This window comes from Rhinoderma darwinii, chromosome 1, assembly GCF_050947455.1.
Source record: "Rhinoderma darwinii isolate aRhiDar2 chromosome 1, aRhiDar2.hap1, whole genome shotgun sequence".
Lineage (NCBI taxonomy): Eukaryota > Metazoa > Chordata > Amphibia > Anura > Rhinodermatidae > Rhinoderma > Rhinoderma darwinii.
This window is the reverse complement of record NC_134687.1, coordinates 538795362-538818752: the sequence shown is the minus strand read 5'-3', so window position 1 is coordinate 538818752 and position 23391 is coordinate 538795362. Positions and strand designations below refer to the sequence as shown.

Sequence of the window (23391 nt, the reverse complement as noted above, 5' to 3'; positions counted from 1 at the left end):
CTGCTTCAATAGTTTTTTTTACTTGCAGATAGAGGGAGCCCCGATGGGGTCTAAGTTCTCCACCTCCCTAGACAATTTATTTAATGCATGCTGGGAGGAGAACTATATATTTTCTGTCAATAACCCTTTCCATGAGCCCCTTGTGCAGCACAATTCATAGAGTACAATAACTGTAATGATTTGAACTGTTTATATACAGCGGGTGATCATCAAATAGTTATTGTATACCTCATGAAAAGTCATTGAAAAGCCCATGAGGTATACATTAATTATATGTCTATCACATATGTCATACAGTAACTCGGCACCCATAGACTTCCATGTTAAAAACCGCATACCGTGCAGTATAAATTTTGAGTCTACTATGCTATTCCATCCTAGAAAAGAAAAGGTATACTGACATATACCAGCCTGACAGAGGCCAACCGGACCCTTTTTTTGGCCCCCTTTGGGCTAATGGAGCCCTATGGAAACATATAGTGTCTACGTCCAGAGTTTTCCCAGCATGCACGCTCAATGTAGGGCATAAATACGGTGTGCACAGATCCTTATGAATATGTTCTTTGAAAGGTTCCCATTCAAAGTCTACAAGTAGAGGTATTTAAAACAGTAAGGAAGAAGGAATTTATATGCAAAGAATATGAGAAAATTGCATACGTTTTCATCATACAATCAATAAGATTTATCTACTTCAAGTACCATACATCCCAACCGTCCCGGATTCTGGGCAGTGTCCCACTGTTCCGGACGGCCAGTGGTATGCCCCATATTTAACTGTATCTGTGTCTTCAGGACACAGGTACAGTTAAATCCAATACTACTATGTAGCGCCGGCCGTAAGCAACTCGGCAGCCAGGTGCGATGCAGTGACATCATCACGCCTATCTGCGCCGAGCCACTCATAGCACAGCAGATCAGAGGAGCAGAGGGATCTCCTACACTCGTCGTGGGAATGAGCTAGGTGAGTATTTTTTTTTATTAGGCACTATGGGGGCATTATACTGTATGGTGGCAGCTAAGGGGACATTATACTGTATTTGGGCAGCTGTGGGGAATTATATTGTATGGGGCAGCTGTGGGGGCATTATACTGTTTGGGGCTTCTGTTTTGGCATTATACTTCGTGGGGTCAGCTATGGGAGCATTATACTGTGTGGGGGCACTGCAGGCGCATTATACTGTGTGGGGCAGCTATGGAGGCATTATGTTGTGTGGGGGCACTATGTGGGCATTATACTGTGTGGGGACACTATGGGGTCATTGTACTGTGTATTGGCTTCTATGGGAGCATGATACTATGTGAGCTGAACTGGGTGTATATGGCCAGGGATTGGGGAGGGTTAGAGGCGGGGCTTAACAGGAAAAAAAATTGCCACATCTGTTGTCCCTTTTTGCAGTATTGGATAGTTGGGAGATATGAAAAACAGAGCTGGAAAATGTCTTAAAAGATCTATCATGCCCAAAATATTTGCTCATATAAGTACACACAGGTACAGTCAGGTAAACATTATTAGACACGTTTTAAAAGAAAACGTATAACCTGTATTACGTGTTCACTGAAAACACATTGCTTTTGTTAGGGTCATAATGGAATATAGAAGTATAAGCCATTGCCTGATGTGACACCTTTGTTTCAATTATTTGGAATACTAATCTGTTAACTAGACCCTCAGTTGCACAATAATATATCTACCATGCTCTCATTGTCTATTTTTTGCTCTCACAAGCAAAATTAGTTTTTGTTTATACATGATCTTGAATACATTTGGGAGCTAAAAAACAACCATGCCGTGACATGTTACTGGGCTTATCTAATCAAAAGTAAGACTACATTAATCCAATTACCTCTGCGTAAGCAAGTTCATGGCATTTTACTGTCAGATGAGTCTTCTGTGGTTTTTACACTCTCCAACAGTGATTTATGATGGAGGGAACCCCAATTCTCATGTTTTTATGGTAAATCCTATAAAAAATGTTCTTAATTAACATAATAGATAAAGAAATCTAACTTTCAAATGCTTGTTAACCTGAAAGCATAGATTCAGCTTGCTCTTTATTTGTTTATTTTATGTTTCTAGCGTACATAGAAATTATATATTGCATTAAATTGTAAATGTACTTTCCAAAAACTTTTAATATGTCATAGAGACAATGGATGTAGCCATCTTTAACTTGATTCTGATCATTTTCTGCAGCGTGATATCATACAACAAAAGTCATTGAAAAGTCATTGAAAAAGTCAAGATAAGGGATCTAGCCATTGTTTATTTAATGCATTAAAAGTCAAGGTAAAGACGGCTACATCTGTATAAGAAGTTTTGATCGGTGGGGGTCAGGTGTGAGACCCCCATCGTTGTTGAAATGGAGAGAAGCGTTTAGCTGAGCGCTCAGAATCTTCGGTTGTGACAGTCGCTTCTTCCTGGGCTGAAGATGGCTTACATAGAAAGTGTAATGAATCGGGAGACGGACAGGTGAGCCCTAATCTACCCGCAACTCAGTCCCTGCCTACTTGCACGGCCCGTCCTAAGCGACGGCGTACAACTGGGCGACGGTCCCTACGCTCAATAAGTGCAAGACAGACAACACAAGACAAGGGCACACAGAAGCAAAGGGGGAAGTAGGGGCAGTTGCCCACGGAAACACCGTGAGCAACAGGCAGTGGTGAACGAGCCGAGTCAAACCAGGAGAGTATGTAGTAGCAAAATCAGAGCAGGAGAATAGTCAGTCACGCCAGGGTCAATAAGTAACAGCAGTCAATTAGGTAAATAGCAGGAATCGCAGAGCCAGGAAACCAGACAATCACAGGCAAGGAGCATGCTGCAAGTGAGGGTATAAATAGACCAAGGGCGGGAGCTAGAACCGTGAGACCAGGCTGTGATAGGTTCTCCCTCTCCTCAGCCTGCCAGCCTGAGTGGTAACAGATCGCGTCACTCTAGCAGACCTTGGAGCTGATGAAGGCTGATTAACCCTGGGCGTCGACACAGAACCTGTGTCTGGCAAACCCTTTACAGAAAGTCTTTGTGAGTCATCTTCAGCCTACAAAGGAGCACCAATCAAAATCCAAGATGCAGGGCTTCTGCTCCTCCATTTCAACAACGGTGGGGGTCTCACACCCGACCCCCACAGATCAAAACTTCTTATATGTCTTTATGACATCAAACGTTTTTGGAAAGTACAGTTGCTCTTTAAGGATTCATACATATGGCTGTATTATGGATCTGTTTTGTATGGATCCATAATATGGTAGACAAAGCTTGTTATGGGCCTATACTGTACCTCTGTGCACCTATGATTTTTTGTGGAGGAGCATGGAGGTTTTTCTCATGGATTCTGTATGAATCCATGAGAGCAAAAATTGTGGTATGCTCCATTCCATTACATACAGATGTAGCAAACTTTAACTTGACAATGATAACTTGCCGCAACGTGATAACTTATAGCAGAGGCCGTACTGCCGCCTAAAAGAAAGTAAGAGGAAGCCTCCATTACAGGTATTGGAGGGAGTAGGGTTACTAAATAGTTCTGAGTTCACAGAGCGGTCAAGAGGGAGGGTGGTGTAGGGGTTGCTTATTCAGCTGAAGAGAGGAGTAAAGGGGACTGACATTACAGGGTGTGCCTTCCCGCTGTTTCTCCCATTGTGAGGGAAGTGGAGGGAAGAACAACATCAGCAAAAATTAGTTCCCGCCCCCTTTTTTGTACTGTGTTTTTTCATTTTGCCGCGCCCTCTGGAGTGTGTTTTGGAGTGTGTTTTAGTTTTGGGTTTTGGTTTTGGGTGGGGTGACTGTTGTGGGTTTGATGGTATGTTTTGGTGTCATGGCAGCTAGCGGGGGGAGTCCTTGAAGTTGGTCAGTACAAACTGGTGGGTAGATCGCATCGGGGGTATGCGTCTTCCAAAAAGCAATATTAGTTGGAAGTCTTCTTCAGGTGTTATCCCTTTGAAGTGGGTTTCTGGTCAGAGCCATCTGCAGAGGTAATCGGTGCCTTCGAGCCAGGTTACGGCTGGAGGTAAAAAAGATGGTGGTTGCAGATGGCTATCTTAATTAAACAAAAAAATAACTTCAAGGACTTCCCCTGTCGTAGTACATGTTACCATTTTTATTCACATATACTTAACCAGGTCATACAAAATTAAAAAAAGGCTTTGAAAAAGTCAAGTCACAGTTTCTTGCTACAGTGAATTTAACGCATTAAGTATCAAGTTGAAGATTACTACATGTGTACATCTGTCTGTGTTATGTATGGCAGTAAGTACATAGGGTGCCTACAACTTTGTCGTTGGCGTGAGCCCTAATTGTATAGGTCAGTGTGTTTGCAGCATAGCAGTAAACCATTAGGATTTACCATATTAAATTTTTTTAGGTGTTGTGTCCCTTGCAAATACCTAGAGAAGAAAAAATCATAAAATATACATATGGTGCCACATCGTGCAGTATGTTAACTGGGGAGAGGGGAGTGTGAGATGTGTGTGCGCTCACCTTATTTTGTTGTCCAGTCCAGGTACAACACGGGTGTAAACATGTCGACAACAATGATGAACACCACCGCTTGGTATGCAGATAATTTCCAGGCGAAAAATGGGGATTGTAGAGAAGCACTGCTGACATCCAGACAGGAAGGGTTAAATTAAAAGGTTCTTTATTTCATAAGTGGCTATGCATTTCAATGCCGTTCCGGCGTCTTCATCAGGCCATGCAGATTACACTAAATTAACAAAGAAAATAATGTCTAATACCAAGTATATGATAGAGTTGCTTTCACAGGTAGATAAATTTCCAAGTATATATAATACATTTCAATATACGGCCAGAGAATAACCCAGACACACACAATGTATCCTGTCTTCTGTGTGGTGGCTAGAATTGTTTTCCTTATTTCAAAATTGCTTATGAGACATTTTTATACAATGAACATTCTTTAATTGAAACAGTTATTTTGATAATTAATGAAAAAGCTATAATCTTATTAAAACCTCAATCTCAATTACTCTTACATACACAAAAAACAATGAAAAAGAAAATTGCGAAAGAAGAAATACGTTATTATACCTAGCACAGCGATGCATTATGCATAATGCCACTTAAGGCTCTGTTCACATCTGCATTGTTGAAGTCACAACGCAGTGCCGAATCCAACTCAAGTGAGGCCCAACAGACCCTCAATGACATACAGTAGGGTCTATCGGGTTCCACAGAGGTGTCCTTAATTTTGACTGGAAAAATATGAATGCATGTAGTGTTATCTTTCCCCATTAAATTTAATGGACCCTGTGACCGAGGCTCAGAATGACGCTTCTGAGACAGATGTGATAGCCTTCCATTGTTGATGAACTCTTGCCCTTACAATATAATATCTTTATTAATGGGATTTTGTGTTTTCTTGTAGATCTCATTTCTGGCCTCTGCTTACATTAGTTCTGAACTCTCCAATGAAAGTTGTGCAGGTCTAGCATCTATCACACACTATTTCTACCTCTGTCAGTTTGTCTGGATGCTTATCCAGGTAAGTAAAAATCCTATGTCTAAAATAAGACCCTGTTTTGGTTTATTTGTCAGCAAATAACTTGGTAACAAAAACGTTTGATGCGCATTTTGCGTTGTAAATTTGTTGTCAATATGTGATATGGGGAAAAGTAAAATTTTACTAGAATGGCAATATCGGCAATAGAATATGGTAAGTTCAATCAGGCTGCTAGAAAGTAGTGATAGAGATACCTAATATTGGCTGTTTAAAGTCTGTAGTAGATCTATTAATAAATCTTGGAAGTTTACAAATGCAAAATGGCACATTAATGAAAATTATTGCAGACTTTTTTTAAGTAGATGTAGAGTAGAAAATACTGTATGAATGTGTTCTATATTAATATAACATCTAACCTACAATCTAACATGTTTTTCTTGTGCATTATTAGGCCGGGTTCACACGTAGCGTAAATACTGCGGATTTTTCACTACGTATTTAATCGCGGAAAATCTGCAGCATAATACATTAGCAGCAGAGTGGATAAGATTTGAACAAATCTCATCCACACGCTGCATAAAAAAATCCACCAAAAAAACTTTCATAAATTGACCTACGCTGTGGAATCGCTGCTTTTCTTTTGCGGGTCTTCCCCATTGATTTCAATAGGTATGTAAAACCCGCAACAAATATTAGATGTTGAGATTTTTGTGGCGGAAAAGCTGCTATTCCGCCGCAACCATCGCAACTCAGGAAAAAAATAAAAGATTATACTTATTCCAAAAAACGATACCACAATTTGGTGCGGTTTTTCGTTCGGAATTCTCTGCCATGTCCAAGGCAGATACGCTTACGTAGCATATCCGCTCTGTGTGACCATACCCTAAAAGCGTTTTATTATGGTGTTTTTATTGGCATTTTTCATTTACTGGCATTTTGAAAATACTTTTTATGGGATTTTGTCATAGAGAGAAGCCTGTTGGCAAAAATACCAGAAAAACAAAATGACAAACACAGAGCATGCTGCATTTGGAAAAACATACCACTGACCACATAAATGCAACCAAAAAACTCCACAAGCAAAAACACAGTGTATGTAGTCCTTTTTATTATTTTACTATAGACTTTGATTTAACATCTGTCTGCACAAAAACTCAAATAAAAACACCATAAAAAAGGCAGCAAAACGCTTTGTTTGAAACCAGTACGAAGCAGTGGTCTTCAACCTGTGGCTCTTCAGTTGTTGCAAGACTACAATTCCCAGCATGCTCTGACAGCCGCAACCGATGACTGTCAGTACATTTTATTTTGTTTTGCAACAGATACAGTTGAAACCGGTACTTACCACCGTCCACCCGGGACAGCAGGACACCTCCTGGAATCCAGGACTGAACCGCTGAATCCGGGTTGGTTGGGAGGTGTGAGCTCCTGAGTAGAAACCATCAAAGAAAAGTTTCTCAAATCTCAACAGATTGTTCTTCTGTAGTTGTTGCACATGGATAATTGTAAGCCGAAACTTGATTTATTTATTTTTAGATGGTATCACACCTTGTAAAGTGGAATTCAGATAAGTCATTTAGTACCATATTGAACATGACTTTATGATCTTTGTTGCTGTAAAATACTATGTATGTAAATCATGTTCACAGACATTTTAGGCTCTGTTTGCATCTGCATCGGAAGCTCCATATTTAGCTTCAAAGGAGGGACCAACTCCAAATTAATGCCTAAGTATTTATAATGGGATGTCATAAAAGCTCCTGTAGGGGGGCAGAGTCTGACCGCAGAGAGTGACGGCAGCTTAGCTCTTCAGCTCCTCACACACACACAGACCCAGAACCATTAATATAGCGAGGCAAAGTAACCGACATGGTTAAAATTGGCAACAGCAAACCTAGAGAGCATCAAGGTATGCCGAAAACTCACAAAGGTCAAACTGACCTGGATAAATTCTTAAAAATGAAGCCGTCTCAGAGCCTGGCCGACACACCCTCTTAAAATGTTGCCACGCACTACTCTGGATGCTAGACCAGAGGAGTGAACCAGGGACAAGTGAACCAGGGCTTGCTTCTGCTGCCTCGTGAGCGGAGCAAGCTCCAATTTCACGTGATTACTTCAAGAAAACTATTTTACAGGCACTTACTCTGATGATGAAAGACCTCTCGGACATTAAAGCAGCTGTACGCCATATTGGTCACCACGTGGAACATTTGGAGTCTGTTCTCAGAGACTCAGTTAACTTCTGTGACTCACAGAGCCATAATATGCATCAACAGGAGGTGCAGATCAACAAAGCTTTTACCCTATAAGACCAGGAAAATAGAAGCAGACGAAAGAACCATAGGGCATTACGCCCAAACCAAGAACTACTGACCATCCGAGGGACATCATATGTGGATTACTAAGCTTTGTAGACACATCTGCTATCTTACAAGCTAGCAGAGAGCAAACAGATATCTTATTTGAAGGGACGAAAGTCCAACTTTTCCAGGATATAGCAGCATCCACTCTAGCACAGCGATACATTATGCGTTCATTACTACTCAAACTTAAGGAAATGCGACTTGTATACAACTGGATGTATCTGTAATGACGGGGTAGGGAGACAGACAGGGGAGCCTTAATCTACCCGCCACTCAGTCCCTGCCTACTTGCACGGCCCGTCCAAGGCGACGGCGTACATCTGGGCGACGGTCCCTACGCTCAATATGTGCACGATAGACAAACAGACAAGGGTACACAGAAGCTAAGGGAAATGGGGCAGTGAGCAACAAAAGTTGTGAACGAGCCGAGTCAAACTAGGAGTGTACGAGGTACCAAACGCAGAGCAGGAGAGTAGTCAGTAAAGCCAGGGTCAATTAGAAGCAGAGGTAAATAGTACTAGCAGGAGCATCAGAGCCAGGAACCCAGACAGAATCACAGGCAAAGGAGGAGCAGGAAATGAAGGTATAAATAGACAGAGGGCGGGAGCTAGCTCTGTCTGGCCAGGCTGTGATAGGCTCTCCCACTCCTCAGCCTCCCAGCCTGAGTGGTAGCAGATCGAGTCACTCTATCAGACTTAGGAGCAGGTGCAGACTGATTAACCACGGGCGTCGACACAGAAGCTGTGTCTGGCAGATCCTTTACAGTATCCCTTCGGTTTGGCTGTTCTCAAAAAACGGAAAATGGATTTTAATTCATACGCCAGAAGATCTGCAGGACGCATGGGAAAAGCTCGGTATTGCACAGATTGATATTCCTTCATGGATGCAAATACACATAGATCTGCATCTACCGAATTTACCTCAGATCACTCCATGGTCGACAGTGGGAAAAATGAGATCACCGAAGTCCAGAAAAATTCAAGCAAGAGATGCGGATTCGAACATTACTTGAGTATAATTTTGCCTATTTGCTATTGCATGTTGTATTACAAAACCCCTTGCATTATAGTTACGGTACGACTTGACCGACGTCTCAGGGAACGACAACGTGAACGTTTATGTGTTTTCTCCTCTGACTCCCCCATGATGCCTCCCGAGGTTCCGTTGCTTCGTTCTTCCACGGAAGACTCGGAGGTACCTATGCAACTCGGGGCCTCCGTGTCCCCCCAACAACGTAGAGAGTTCCGCAGGAAGAATGGTCTCTGCTTCTATTGTGGGGATGACAAGCATCAAGTGAACACCTGTCCTAGGCGTAAGAATAAGAAGCCGGAAAAATTCTGCGCCTAAGTTCTCATCGGGGAGGTCACTTGGGCACACAGGTATTTCCCGTAAATATGAAACGTAATAAAATCTTGCTTCCCTTTCAGGTCTCTTTTGGTGGTAGGTCTGCTACCGGCAGTGCCTTCGTGGATTCAGGGTCATCTGCTAATATCATGTCTGTGGATTTTGCTATGTCTCTAGCCATGCCTTTGATAGATTTGCCTAAACCTGTCCCGGTAGTGGGTATCGACTCCACTCCTCTTGCTAATGGTTATTTTACACAGGATACCCCTGTTTTTGAACTCCTTGTTGGCTCCATGCATTTGGAGCAGTGCTCTGTACTGTTGATGCAGGGATTATCGTCCGATTTGGGTTTAGGCCTTCCCTGGTTGCAGTTGCATAATCCCACGTTTGACTGGAATACAGGGGATCTTACCAAATGGGGTAATGAATGCTTGACGTCATGTTTTTCTGTTAATTCTATTTCTCCCCCTGAGGAGGTGAACACGCTACCTGAGTTTGTTCAGGACTTCGCTGATATTTTCTCTAAGGAGGCCTCTGAAGTGTTACCTCCTATTGCGCTATCGATTTGGTACCAGGAGCTAAGCTCCCTAAGGGTAGGATATTTAATCTCTCTTGTCCCGAACGTGAAGCCATGAGAGAGTATATCCAGGAATGCCTGGCCAAGGGTTACATTTGCCCCTCTACTTCTCCGGTAGGTGCTGGCTTCTTCTTCGTAGGGAAGAAGGATGGTGGTCTTAGGCCATGCATTGACTACCGTAACTTGAATAAGGTCACTGTAAGGAATCAGTATCCCCTTCCTTTGATTCCTGATCTCTTTAATCAGGTTCAGGGGGCCCAATGGTTCTCTAAGTTTGATCTACGGGGGGGCGTATAACCTTATCCGCATCAAAGAGGGGGATGAGTGGAAGACTGCGTTTAACACGCCCGAAGGTCATTTCGAATACCTCGTCATGCCCTTTGGGTTGTGTAATGCTCCCGCGGTCTTCCAGAATTTCATAAATGAGATTTTAAGAGATTACCTGGGGGTATTTCTTGTAGTGTACCTTGATGACATACTTGTGTTTTCCAAGGACTGGTCCTCCCACATTGAGCATGTCAGGAAGGTGCTCCAGGTCCTTCGGGAAAACAAACTGTTTGTGAAGACCGAAAAATGTGTGTTTGGGGTGCAGGAGATACCATTTTTGGGTCAAATCCTCACTCCTCATGAATTCCGCATGGACCCCGCCAAGGTCCAGGCTGTGGCGGAATGGGTCCAACCTGCCTCCCTGAAGGCGTTACAGTGCTTTTTGGGGTTCGCTAATTATTACAGGAGATTTATTGCTAACTTCTCGGTCATCGCTAAGTCTCTTACGGACCTCACTCGCAAGGGTGCTGATCTCCTCCACTGGCCTCCTGAGGCTGTCCAGGATTTTGAGGCCCTTAAGAAGTGCTTTATCTCAGCCCCGGTGTTGGTTCAGCCCAACCAAATGGAGCCATTTATCGTGGAGGTTGACGCGTCCAAGGTGGGAGTGGGGGGTGTCTTGTCCCAGGGTACCAGCTCCCTCACCCATCTCCGTCCCTGTGCCTACTTCTCCAGGAAGTTTTCGCCCACTGAGAGTAACTATGATATTGGCAACCACAAACTCTTAGCCATTAAATGGGCATTTGAAGAGTGGCGCCACTTCCTGGAGGGGGCTAGGCACCAGGTAACGGTCCTTACCGACCACAAGAATCTGGTTTTCCTAGAATCGGCCCGGAGGCTAAACCCGAGACAAGCTCGATGGGCGTTATTTTTTACCAGATTCATTTTTTTTTGTTACCTATAGGGCTGGGTCTAAAAATATTAAGGCTGATGCACTGTCGCGTAGCTTCATGGCCAGCCATTCTTCGGAGGAAGATCCTGCTTGTATTTTGCCTCCAGGTATAATCATTTCCTCTATTGATTCTGATTTAGTCTCTGAAATTGCTGCTGATCAAGGTTCAGCTCCCGGGAACCTTCCTGAGAACAAGCTGTTTGTTCCCCTGCAATTCCGGCTAAGGGTACTTAGGGAAAATCATGACTCCGCACTATCTGGTCATCCAGGCATCCTGGGTACCAAGCACCTCATTGCCAGAAACTATTGGTGGCCTCGATTGCCTAAAAGACGTTAAGGCCTACGTCGCCGCTTGTGAGGTTTCTGCTAGGTCCAAGACTCCCAGGTCCCGACCAGCGGGCTTACTACGTTCTTTGCCCATTCCCCAGAGACCTTGGACCCATATCTCCATGGATTTTATCACCGATTTGCCTCCATCTCAAGGCAAGTCGGTGGCGTGGGTTGTAATAGACCGCTTCAGTAAGATGTGCCACTTTGTGCCCCTCAAAAAACTACCCAATGCTAAGACGTTAGCTACATTGTTTGTCAAGCACATCCTGCGTCTCCATGGGGTCCCTGTCAATATTGTTTCTGACAGAGGGGTACAATTTGTTTCTTTGTTTTGGAGAGCCTTCTGTAAAAAGTTGGAGATTGATCTGTCCTTCTCCTCTGCCTTCCATCCTGAAACTAATGGCCAAACTGAGAGGACTAATCAGTCTCTAGAACAATATTTAAGGTGTTTTATCTCTGACTGTCAATATGATTGGGTCTCATTCATTCCCCTCGCTGAATTTTCCCTTAATAACCGGGTCAGTAACTTGTCAGGGGTCTCCCCCTTTTTCTGTAATTTTGGGTTTAATCCACGGTTCTCCTCCATTTCACCTGGTAGTTCCAACAATCCCGAGGTAGAGGTCGTTCATCGGGAACTGTGCACAGTCTGGGCCCAGCTTCAGAAGAACCTAGAGGCGTCCCAGAGAATACAAAAAACTCAGGCAGATAGAAGACGTTCTGCTAACCCCTTGTTTATGGTCGGGGATCTGGTGTGGCTATCGTCAAAGAACTTGCGCCTTGAAGTCCCGTCCAAGAAGTTTGCTCCCCGATTTATAGGGCCGTACAAGGTCATTGAAGTCCTCAATCCTGTCTCCTTCCGACTGGAGTTGCCCCCATCTTTTCGAGTACATGACGTGTTTCATGCCTCCCTCCTTAAACGCTGCCCCCCGTCCTTGGCTCCCTCGAGGAAACCTCCTGTCCCCGTTCTCACCCCTGAGGGGGTAGAATTAGAGGTGGCCAAGATTGTGGACAGCAAGATGGTCCAAGGCTCCCTCCAGTTCCTGGTCCATTGGAGAGGATACGGGCCTGAGGAGAGGACTTGGGTACCCGCCCGGGATGTTCACGCTGGGGTATTGGTCAGGAGGTTCCACCTTCGTTTCCCCAATAAACCAGGTCCATCTAGAAAGGGTCCGGTGGCCCCTCATAAAAGGGGGTGTACTGTTAAGGATCTGCCAGGCACAGCTTCTGTATCCACGCCCATAGGTAATCAGTCTGCACCTGCTTCTATGTCTGTGAGACTGACTCCATCTTCCACCACTCAGGATGGCAGGCTTAGGAGTGGGATAGCCTATCACAGCCTGGCCAGACGGAGCTAGCTCCCGCCTTCTGTCTATTTATACCTGCCTTTCCTGTTCCTCCTTGCTTGTGATTCTTCTCTGTTGGTTTCCTGGCCCTGCTGCAGATTCTTGAACTACTTGTCCCTGCTTCGTATTGACCCTGACTTACTGACTACTCTTGTTGCTCAAGGTGTTACCGTGGGCAACTGCCCCGTTTCTCTTTGTTCTGTGTTTCCTTGTCTGGTTGTCTGTCGTGCACTTACTGAGTGTAGGGACCGTCGCCCAGTTGTACCCCGTCGCCTAGGGCGGGTCGTTGCAAGTAGGCAGGGACTGAGTGGCGGGTAGATTAGGGCTCACTTGTCTGTTTCCCTATCCCTGTCATTACACATATCTTTATAGCCAGTGATGGAAGACTAAATAAAGTAGTCCTTTTACAAGTTGATTATATAAGTGTGTTATTAAAAATGTAAAAATCCTTTGTTAATATCTTATTTCTATTCTGAGATATGATTGCTTTCCGTGCAAGACCCAAAGTATGAGGCTGCACTACTGAGAAAGCGTTGATGACATCCCCTGCTCTTATTTCTGTCAGGTACAGTGTTGTCATAGGGACCTTGTGAGGATCACAATCTACATCAATGTTCACATATATGCACACACACACATACTTATTTACCACTATCGATCCAGATGGTGAATGAAATCCACAAGGTCTGTCTATACCTGGCAGAGACAACTCTTTAAATAAAAAAAAATTCAACTGTGTTGATGAGTTTGATCATATGAGCAGGTGGGATCATAGAGATACCTTTTTTTAAGACCTCAGTCGGACTAATATGCTTTAATCAGTGGTAAACATAAAAGAGAGGGGGTTTAGTTGAAAAGATTAAAATGGGCCCTCCTTATGTTGCGTTTTTGTCACCCTGAACAAAAGGAACTGATGCCTGTTTAGCCCTCCATACTCTTTTTATGACCCTTGGGCCAATTCCCCATCAGCTTTCTTGCTAAGAATTTAGTTCCTCTGGAGAGGTAAGAACTGCAGAGGTTTTCAACACCCAATAGGAGAAGGGTTGGAACCAACAAGCGCTGGGACCCCTCTTTTCAAGGGCCCCAGAGCAGCCACCTGGTTTGCCTCTATGGTATATATGCCCTTGACTATAATTTATAAAGAAAAATTCCCCAACCGGTCACTCTGGAGCTACATTGGTCTCTTGGGCCCCTTGCATTTGCATAGCTGCAGATACTAGTGTGCACAAATGAAATTGGAATTTAATAGTGTTAATAAAACTTTACACCAGCGTCAGAAATATGTAAATTGACATTTACCACTAGACTGAGAACTATATCATTGTCACTTGGTCACAAGGTCGGGGTCAAATAACAGGCCTTTTGCACCATGCCCACTGCTGTCATACTAGACTTTGCACCAGAACTATATCACTGCCAGTCGAATTTTAACACATGTATCTTTTCTATTCGCTTGTTGAATTTTTTTATTTTTTCATGACTGGCTGTATTCTGTTAATGATTGTAATATTTACTTAAATTTGATAATACCTTTAATAGACTTGATGCCTAGTGTGGCACAATGCCACCTAATACCTTCCAGGTTTGTTAAAATGTTGCAGACCTCTGATTTAAAAAACAACAACATTATACAATATTCTTGTACTATATATACTATATATTGTTTTTATGATAATTGTACTATATATTGCACAAAGTGGGCTGTTTATTACATAAGATTGTTTAACAGAGTTTGTGTGGGATGTGGAATCAAATATGTGAATGTTTGATTTTTTAAATTGTGAAAGATTCTTCATTTCCTGAGTGTGTATACAACATATGGCAAATATGAACAAAGCTCAACATGAATTTAAGGCAAATCCTTTATGTATTTATAGACTTATGATTTAAAACATAAAAATTCTTTTTTTAATGTTTTGTATTTTAAAGTGGTATTCCAGCCTCAGCAAAAAAAGCATTTTCCTCGTATGATATAACATTTTGTAATATACTATGGCCCTTAGTCTACGAGCTGTTGTAGATTTCCGCTATAATTCACACCAATTTCTGGTGTCATTTATAGTATATTATAGTATATTATAGTGCTTAGCAGCCTTCCTGTCTGCTAAGCACTACCCACTTTTTGGGAAAGCGGCAAAAGCGGTAAAAAGTCTCAAATTTTGGTGCAAAAAAGCGTGCCCCAAAACGTGCTATATTTTCTGCCACTAAAGTGGCATAAATCTCTTGCTATATTTCTCAGTTTGTGTATCAATTCCTCATATTTACATTTTCATGTGTGAGAAATTCTCAGCCAATTACCATTAAAGAGGCTCTGTCACCAGATTTTGCAACCCCTATCTGCTATTGCAGCAGATAGGCGCTGCAATGTAGATTACAGTAACGTTTTTGTTTTTTTAAAACGAGCATTTTTGGCCAAGTTATGACCATTTTTGTATTTATGCAAATGAGGCTTGCAAAAGTACAACTGGGCGTGTTGAAAAGTAAAAGTACAACTGGGCGTGTATTATGTGCGTACATCGGGGCGTGTTTACTACTTTTACTAGCTGGGCGTTGTGTATAGAAGTATCATCCACTTCTCTTCAGAACGCCCAGCTTCTGGCAGTGCAGACACAGCCGTGTTCTCGAGAGATCACGCTGTGACGTCACTTCCCCAGGTCCTGCATCGTGCCAGACGAGCGAGGACACATCGGCACCAGAGGCTATAGATGATTCTGCAGCAGCATCGGCGTTTGCAGGTAAATCGATGTAGCTACTTACCTGCAAACGCTGATGCTGCTGCAGAATCAACTGTAGCCTCTGGTGCCGATGTGGCCGACACGATGCAGGACCTGTGAGTGACGTCACAGATCTGCACTGCCAGAAGCTGGGCGTTCTGAAGAGAAGTGGATGATACTTCTCATCAGAACGCCCAGCTAGTAAAAGTAGTAAACACGCCCCGATGTACGCACATAATACACGCCCAGTTGTAATTTTACTTTTCAACACGCCCAGTTGTACTTTTGCAAGCCTCATTTGCATAAATACAAAAATGGCCATAACTTGGCCAAAAATGCTCGTTTTTAAAAAATAAAAACGTTACTGTAATCTACATTGCAGCGCCTATCTGCTGCAATAGCAGATAGGGGTTGCAAAATCTGGCGACAGAGCCTCTTTAAGCAATACAAATGTAGTGAACCTATGAAAACAAGTCTGAAACTTTTTGATTCGTTTTGCAAATTTCAATTTTAATCCAATAGCAGGCTACAGTCATTTACAACAATCTAGATGATAGACTTCTCTAGTTAGACTAGTAGTGGGAAGGGAACTATGGACAATTCTCATGTAGAAAGGTCATTCGTATTTGATTTCTCCTGTAGAATCACTCCTGAAAAGTGAGCACTCTAGCAAGAACATTATATGAGCAGTTTGTTATTTAAAGAGTAACTGTAATTGAAAAAAAACTTTTGATATATCATATAGACATGTCAGAGGTTTTCCAGAGGCGTAGCTAGGTTCTCCAGCACCCGGGGCAAAGATTCAGTTTGGCGCCCCCCCCCCCCAACCTCTTTCCCTTGTCGTGTTTGTTTTCTCTACCAATCGACGTGTCATTTCTTTTTATGTAACGCGAGCATAAAAACATTTGTACATTTTACAAGCAATATGGTTCTATACACAACACCAGAACAAAGCTCAGTACATATATACAGTGCCAGAACAAAGCTCAGTACATATTTATAGCACCAGCACAAATACAGCTCAATTTAGTGCAACCCCTGCTGTATAGGTGTGTACGGCGTAAAACTACAGCTCCCAGCGTGGCTCGAACAATGGTAAGGATATGCTGGGAGTTGCTCTTTCACAAAAAATAAATCTTATCATCATCATTCCACCCATCATCTCGCTGCAGATCACACAGTGACTACATTACTGATTAGAGGCAGAATAAACATTTACATTAAGTGACTCACCGGTGACGTCTCAGATTCTAGTTCTTTTTCTCCATCCGGTCCAGACCTCTATGATGACTTCTCCCGGTCACAGACCATTTCTGCAGTTTGCCGCTCACATGTCTTCAGCTTCTCACTTTACCAACATTTCTGCACCTATAAATAAATATAAAGTTATCATTGTACCACACATTACGCCCCTAAATATAATAGCACCATACACTGCACCTACAATTATAATAGCACCATACACCGTGTCCCACACACACACTGTGCCCCCTGTAGATAGTGCCTGCCATAGAGCCCCCTGTAGATAGTGCCCCCATATAGCCCACCCCTGTATATAGTGTCCCACAAATAACTCCCCCTATAGTGCTCTACAGATAGCCCACCCCTGTATATAGCCCCCTGTAGATATAGGCCAGCCCTGTATATAGTGCTCCACGTATAGCCCAACCCTGTATATAGCCCCCTGTATATAGTGTTCCACGTATAGCCCAACCCTGTATATAGCCCAATGTATATAGTGCTCTACAGATAGCCCACGCCTGTATATAGCCCCCCTGTAGATATAGCCCAACCCCGTATATAGCCCCCCTGTAGATATTGCCTACCCCTGTATATAGTGCTCCACAGATAGCCCAACCATGTATGTAGCCCCCCTGTAGATATAGCCCACCCCTGTATATATTGCTCCACATATAGTCCACCCCTGTATATAGTGTTTCACAGATAGCCCACCCCTGTATATAGCCCTCTTGTACATATAGTCCACCCCTGTATATAGTACTCCACTAGATAGTCCACCCCTGTATGTAGTGCTCCACAGATGGCCCACCCCTGTATATACTATATACAGGGGTGGGCTATCTGTGGAGCACTATATACAGGGGTGGACTATATGTACAAGGGTGCTATATACAGGGATGGGCTTTCTGTGGTGCACTATAGGGGGAGCTATATGTGGGATACTATATACAGGGGTGGGCTATATCTACAGGGGGACTATATACAGGGGTGGGCTATATCTACAGGGGGACTATATCTACAGGGGGACTAAATCTTCAGGGGGACTATATACAGGGGTGGGCTATATCTACTGGGGGACCATATCTACAGGGGGACCATATCTACAGGGGGACCATATCTACAGGGGTGGGCTATATACAGGGGTGGGCTATATACAGGGGTGGGCTATATACAGGGGTGGGCTATATACAGGGGGACTATATCTACAGGGGTGGGCTATATCTACAGGGGGGCTATATCCACAGGGGGGCTATATCTACAGGGGTGGGCTATATCTACAGGGGGACTATATCTACAGGGGTGGGCTATATCTACAGGGGGCTTTATAGAGGGGTGGGCTATATCTACAGGGGGCTATATCTACAGGGGGGCTATATCTACAGGGGGACTATATCTACAGGTGTGGGCTATATCTACAGGGGGGCTATATCTACAGGGGGGGCTATATCTACAGGGGGGCTATATCTACAGGGGGGGCTATATCTACAGGGGTGGGCTATATCTACAGGGGTGGGCTATATCTACAGGGGGGGGCTATATCTACAGGGGGCTATATACAGGGGGACTATATCTACAGGGGTGGGCTATATCTACAGGGGGGCTATATAGAGGGGGGCTATATAGAGGGGTGGGCTATATCTACAGGGGGCTATATACAGGGGGACTATATCTACAGGGGTGGGCTATATCTAGAGGGGTGGGCTATATCTACACGGGGCAATATACTATATAGCCCCCCCTGTAGCTATAGCCCACCCCTTTATATGGTGCTCCATAGATAGCCCACCCCAGTATATAGCCCCCCCTGTAGATAGTCACCCCCCGTAGATAAAGCCCCCCCCATGTAGACAAAGTCCCCCTTGTAGATAAAGCTCCCCCCGTGTAGACAAAGTCCCCCTTGTAGATACAGCCGCACGCTTTTATTACAAATTAAAAAATTAAAAAATAAAAACTATTCAAACTCACCTTATTCCCGCTCCCACGCCGTCCGGCAGCCATGGAGACCTGCTCTCTTCTGCGCAGGTCTCCAGGGGGTTGAACGCAGCGTCTATGAAAGGCGCTGATTGGCTGGGCAGGATGACTTTGCCTGTCAGTCAGTCAGCGCCTTTCATCGACGGAAGCTTCACTGGTACAAAAGGTACCAGTCGCTTCATTCGTGGAAAGGCGCTGAATGGTCATTCATTGCTTCTAATTGTACCTGTGTCCTTGCGACACAGGTACAATTATAGTGCAGGAGGAGGTGGCGCTGGCGCCCCCCTCTAAGCTGCACCCGGGGCACAAGCCCCGCCTGCCCCCCCTAGCTACGCCCCTGGGTTTTCATTGGTCGTGGTCCGGGAGCTGAGACCCCACCGACGCTGAGACTAATGTGCATAAGCACTCAGCTGAGCACCCTGCATCTTTTGCTGTGATCAGTGTTTTTTGTTAGGCTCAAAATGGCTCACATAGAATGTTTATATGAGCCATCTGTGCTGGTCTAACAAGCTATGCAAAAGCAGGACATTTCTTTGTAACGTATGATTATCAAGTGCATAAAGAAAATTGCTTAAGGATAGGCCATCAATGTGTATGCCTGGGAAACCCCTTGAATTGTTAATATCCTTGTATTATTAAATTTACTTATTTCTTTATATATGTATTTAGATGTGTTTTATTCTTTATTGTCTTTAGAAAGTCTCACTGTTGATATTGTGTTATTATTTTTCAGGCAGTTAATTTTTGGTACGTTCTGGTGATGAATGATGAGCACGCAGAACGACGGCATTTGATCTTCTTTGTACTAGGATGGGGTCTTCCTGCAGTTGTTGTTGTTCTACACCTAGTCATTCTTAAAAGTATCTACCATAAGAACATAACCGAGATTTATGGATTGGTCCATGGAGACATGTAAGTTTTCGTAAATGTAAAAGTTTAATGCAAAGAAAAAGTTATTTACAATTTTCTTCTATTGCCTCATTGGAAAGCAGTTGCTTGATTCACAATTTAAGAGGGGCCTGAAGTATCTTCTTATATGGGACTGATGATTGCTCCACTGAAATTAATGGGTTTATGTGCTCTTCATAAAAATGCATTTGTAGGCTGATTAAAGCAGAAGGGGGTCTGGTCATTTGCAGAGTGCCGGTACCCCCTTCCTCAGGGCAGTGGTTGGGGGACTCAGAACGAATGTAATCTCATGTTCCAGCAGCATGACAGAACATTGCAAAACTGAATCAAAATGTTCTTTTTCTAGCTTTTTTTCCCCTTTGATGTATTAAAGCAGATTTGAATGTGCCTAAATTCACCCCATAAAAAAATAACAACAACTTAATCTGTATGCATTTTGGAGAGGCCATGTTCCTTTCCTAGAGTATCTACTAACTTCCTACAAGACATCCTTCTGAGAGGTTTTGAAAAATTGGGGATGTGAGTTCACTACAAGTACTTATAATATAAATAACTAGAAAAAGCAACCAGCGCTGCCCGGGTATAACGTGACGGTCTGTCTGTTTGTGTGTTCGTTGGATTTGTTCCAAGGATGCCCAGGAGTCTAATCCATGCCCTCATATTTTCATGATTTCTGGGGAAATCACTTGTAGCCCTATGCACCCCAGCAGTTACACACTGTTTATTTCAATTTTAACTTCCTAAATACCTAACAGCTAAAATGGTAGGAAATAAGTCATAAGATTGTGACAGAGCCTGTTGATTAACAACATTGGCAGTTTCTGAGAAAGCCCGAGTTTGCTGAGGAGTTTCAGCAGCTCGAGCAGCAGTATGATACATTTAATCAGCTTGCAGTTGGGCAAGAGGAGTCTCTGCAGCTAGTAATTCAGCTTTCCTCCTGGACATCAGTAATCTGATTGGTTGCTATGGTAACCGCTCCACTGCGCCTTCCCATCTTGGATTATCTTGTAATGTGCACAATCTGCTACTGCCAGATAAAACATCTTTTCTATAAAAGTGAATGTCTGTATTCGCTTTTATAGTATTGGATCGTGATAATGGCTGATAACAGAGAATAACAGCATGGTTGGGACATCTATGAAAACCTTCCTGAACACCTGATGTACCTATGTGCTAAATTTGGGGTCAAATAGTTCAGGTGTTTGGATGCCTATAGACAGGGCCGGCCTTAAGTTGGATGGCGCTCTCTATTGCTGTCCTCCACAAACCAAAAATTAACCACATGTATATACACGCACATACTGGAACATATATACCGCACATAAATATTTAGACAAACAGGCAAATATATATATATATATATATATATATATATATATATATATATATATATGTATGTATACATATACAGTGAAGGAAATAAGTATTTGATCCCTTGCTGATCTTGTAAGTTTGCCCACTGTCAAAGACATGAACAGTCTAGAATTTTTAGGCTAGGTTAACTTTACCAGTAAGAGATAGATTATATTTAAAAAAAAACAGAAAATCACATTGTCAAAATTATATATATTTATTTGCATTGTGCACAGAGAAATAAGTATTTGATCCATATGGCAAACAAGACTTAATTGTAATGATGGGGGTAGGGAAACAGACAGTGAGCCCTAATCTACCCGCCACTCAGTCCCTGCCTACTTGCAACGACCCGCCCTAGGCGACGGGGTACAACTGGGTGACGGTCCCTACGCTCAATAAGTGCACGACAGACAAACAGACAAGGGTACACAGAAGCTAAGGGAAATGGGGCAGTTGCCCACGGCAACATCGTGAGCAACAAGAGTGGTGAACGAGCCGAGTCAAACCAGGAGTGTACGAGGTACCAAACGCACAGCAGGAGAGTAGTGAACAAGCCGAGTCAAACCAGGAGTGTATGAGGTACCAAACGCAGAGCAGGAGATTAGTCAGTAAGCCAGGGTCAATATGAAGCAGGGTCAAATAGTTCAGAAGCTGCAGCAGGGCCAGGAAACCAAACGAGAAGAATCACAAGCAAGGATGAACAGGAAAGGCAGGTATAAATAGACAGAGGGCGGGAGCTAGCTCTGTCTGGCCAGGCTGTGATAGGCTCTCCCACTCCTAAGCCTGCCATCCTGAGTGGTGGAAGATGGAGTCAGTCTCACAGACATAGAAGCAGGTGCAGACTGATTACCTATGGGCGTTGACACAGAAGCTGTGCCTGGCAGATCCTTTACATTAATACTTGGTGGCAAATCCCTTGTTGGCAAGCACAGCAGTCAGACGTTTTTTGCAGTTGACGATGAGGTTTGCACACATGTTAGATGGAATTTTGGCCCACTCCTCTTTGCAGATCATCTGTAAATCATTAAGATTTCGAGGCTGTCGCTTGGCAACTCGGATTTTCAGCTCCCTCCATAAGTTTTCTATGGGATTAAGGTCTGGAGACTGGCTAGGCCACTCCATGACCTTAATGTGCTTCTTTTTGAGCCACTCCTTTGTTGCCTTGGCTGTATGTTTCGGGTCATTGTCGTGCTGGAAGACCCAGCCACGAGCCATTTTTAATGTGCTGGTGGAGGGAAGGAGGTTGTCACTCAGGATTTGACGGTACATGGCTCCATCCATTCTCCCATTGATGCGGTGAAGTAGTCCTGTGCCATTAGCAGAGAAACACCCCCAAAACATAATGTTTCCACCTCCATGCTTGACAGTGGGGACGGTGTTCTTTGGGTCATAGGCAGCATTTCTCTTCCTCCAAACACGGCGAGTTGAGTTAATGCCAAAGAGCTCAATTTTAGTCTCATCTGACCACAGCACCTTCTCCCAATCACTCTCAGAATCATCCAGATGTTCATTTGCAAACTTCAGATGGGCCTGTACATGTGCCTTCTTGAGCAGGGGGACCTTGCGGACACTGCAGGATTTTAATCCATTACGGCGTAATGTGTTACCAATGGTGTTCTTGGTGACTGTGGTCCCAGCTGCCTTGAGATCATTAACAAGTTCCCCCCGTGTAGTTTTTGGCTGAGCTCTCACCTTCCTCAGGATCAAGGATACCCCACGAGGTGAGATTTTGCATGGAGCCCCAGATCGATGTCGATTGACAGTCATTTTGTATGTCTTCCATTTTCTTACTATTGCACCAACAGTTGTCTCCTTCTCACCCAGCGTCTTACTTATGGTTTTGTAGCCCATTCCAGCCTTGTGCAGGTCTATGATCTTGTCCCTGACATCCTTAGGGTATGTGCACACACACTAATTACGTCCGCAATTGACGGACGTATTTCGGCCGCAAGTCCCGGACCGAACACAGTGCAAGGAGCCGGGCTCCTAGCATCATACTTATGTACGATGCTAGGAGTCCCTGCCTCGCTGCAGGACAACTGTCCCGTACTGTAAACATGATTACAGTACGGGACAGTTGTCCTGCAGCGAGGCAGGGACTCCTAGCATCGTACATAACTATGATGTTAGGAGCCCGGCTCCCTGCACTGAGTTCGGTCCGGTACTTGCGGCCGAAATACGTCCGTCAATTACGGACGTGAATAGTGTGTGTGCACATACCCTTAGAAAGCTCTTCGGTCTTGCCCATGTTGTAGAGGTTAGAGTCAGACTGATTAATTGAGTCTGTGGACAGGAGTCTTTTATACAGGTGACCATTTAAGACAGCTGTCTTTAATGCAGGCACCAAGTTGATTTGGAGCGTGTAACTGGTCTGGAGGAGGCTGAACTCTTAATGGTTGGTAGGGGATCAAACACTTATTTCTTTGTGCACAATGCAAATAAATATATATAATTTTGACTATGTGTTTTTTTTTTTATATATAATCTATCGCTTACTGGTAAAATTACAAAATCAGCAAGGGATCAAATACTTATTTCCTTCACTATATATATATATATATATATATTTA

The 23391-nt window shown here is 43.7% G+C and overlaps 1 protein-coding gene across 1 annotated transcript in view; it reads left to right on the top strand.

Moving 5' to 3' along the window:
* The window catches only part of ADGRV1 (adhesion G protein-coupled receptor V1), a 681209-nt gene that overhangs the window by 582794 nt on the left and 75024 nt on the right, over positions 1-23391 (top strand). Inside the window, exons 85-86 of the mRNA XM_075837359.1 lie at positions 5382-5498; positions 19290-19468. Of these exons, the coding sequence (XP_075693474.1) occupies positions 5382-5498; positions 19290-19468 (296 nt within the window). The remainder of the gene's footprint in view (positions 1-5381; positions 5499-19289; positions 19469-23391) is intronic.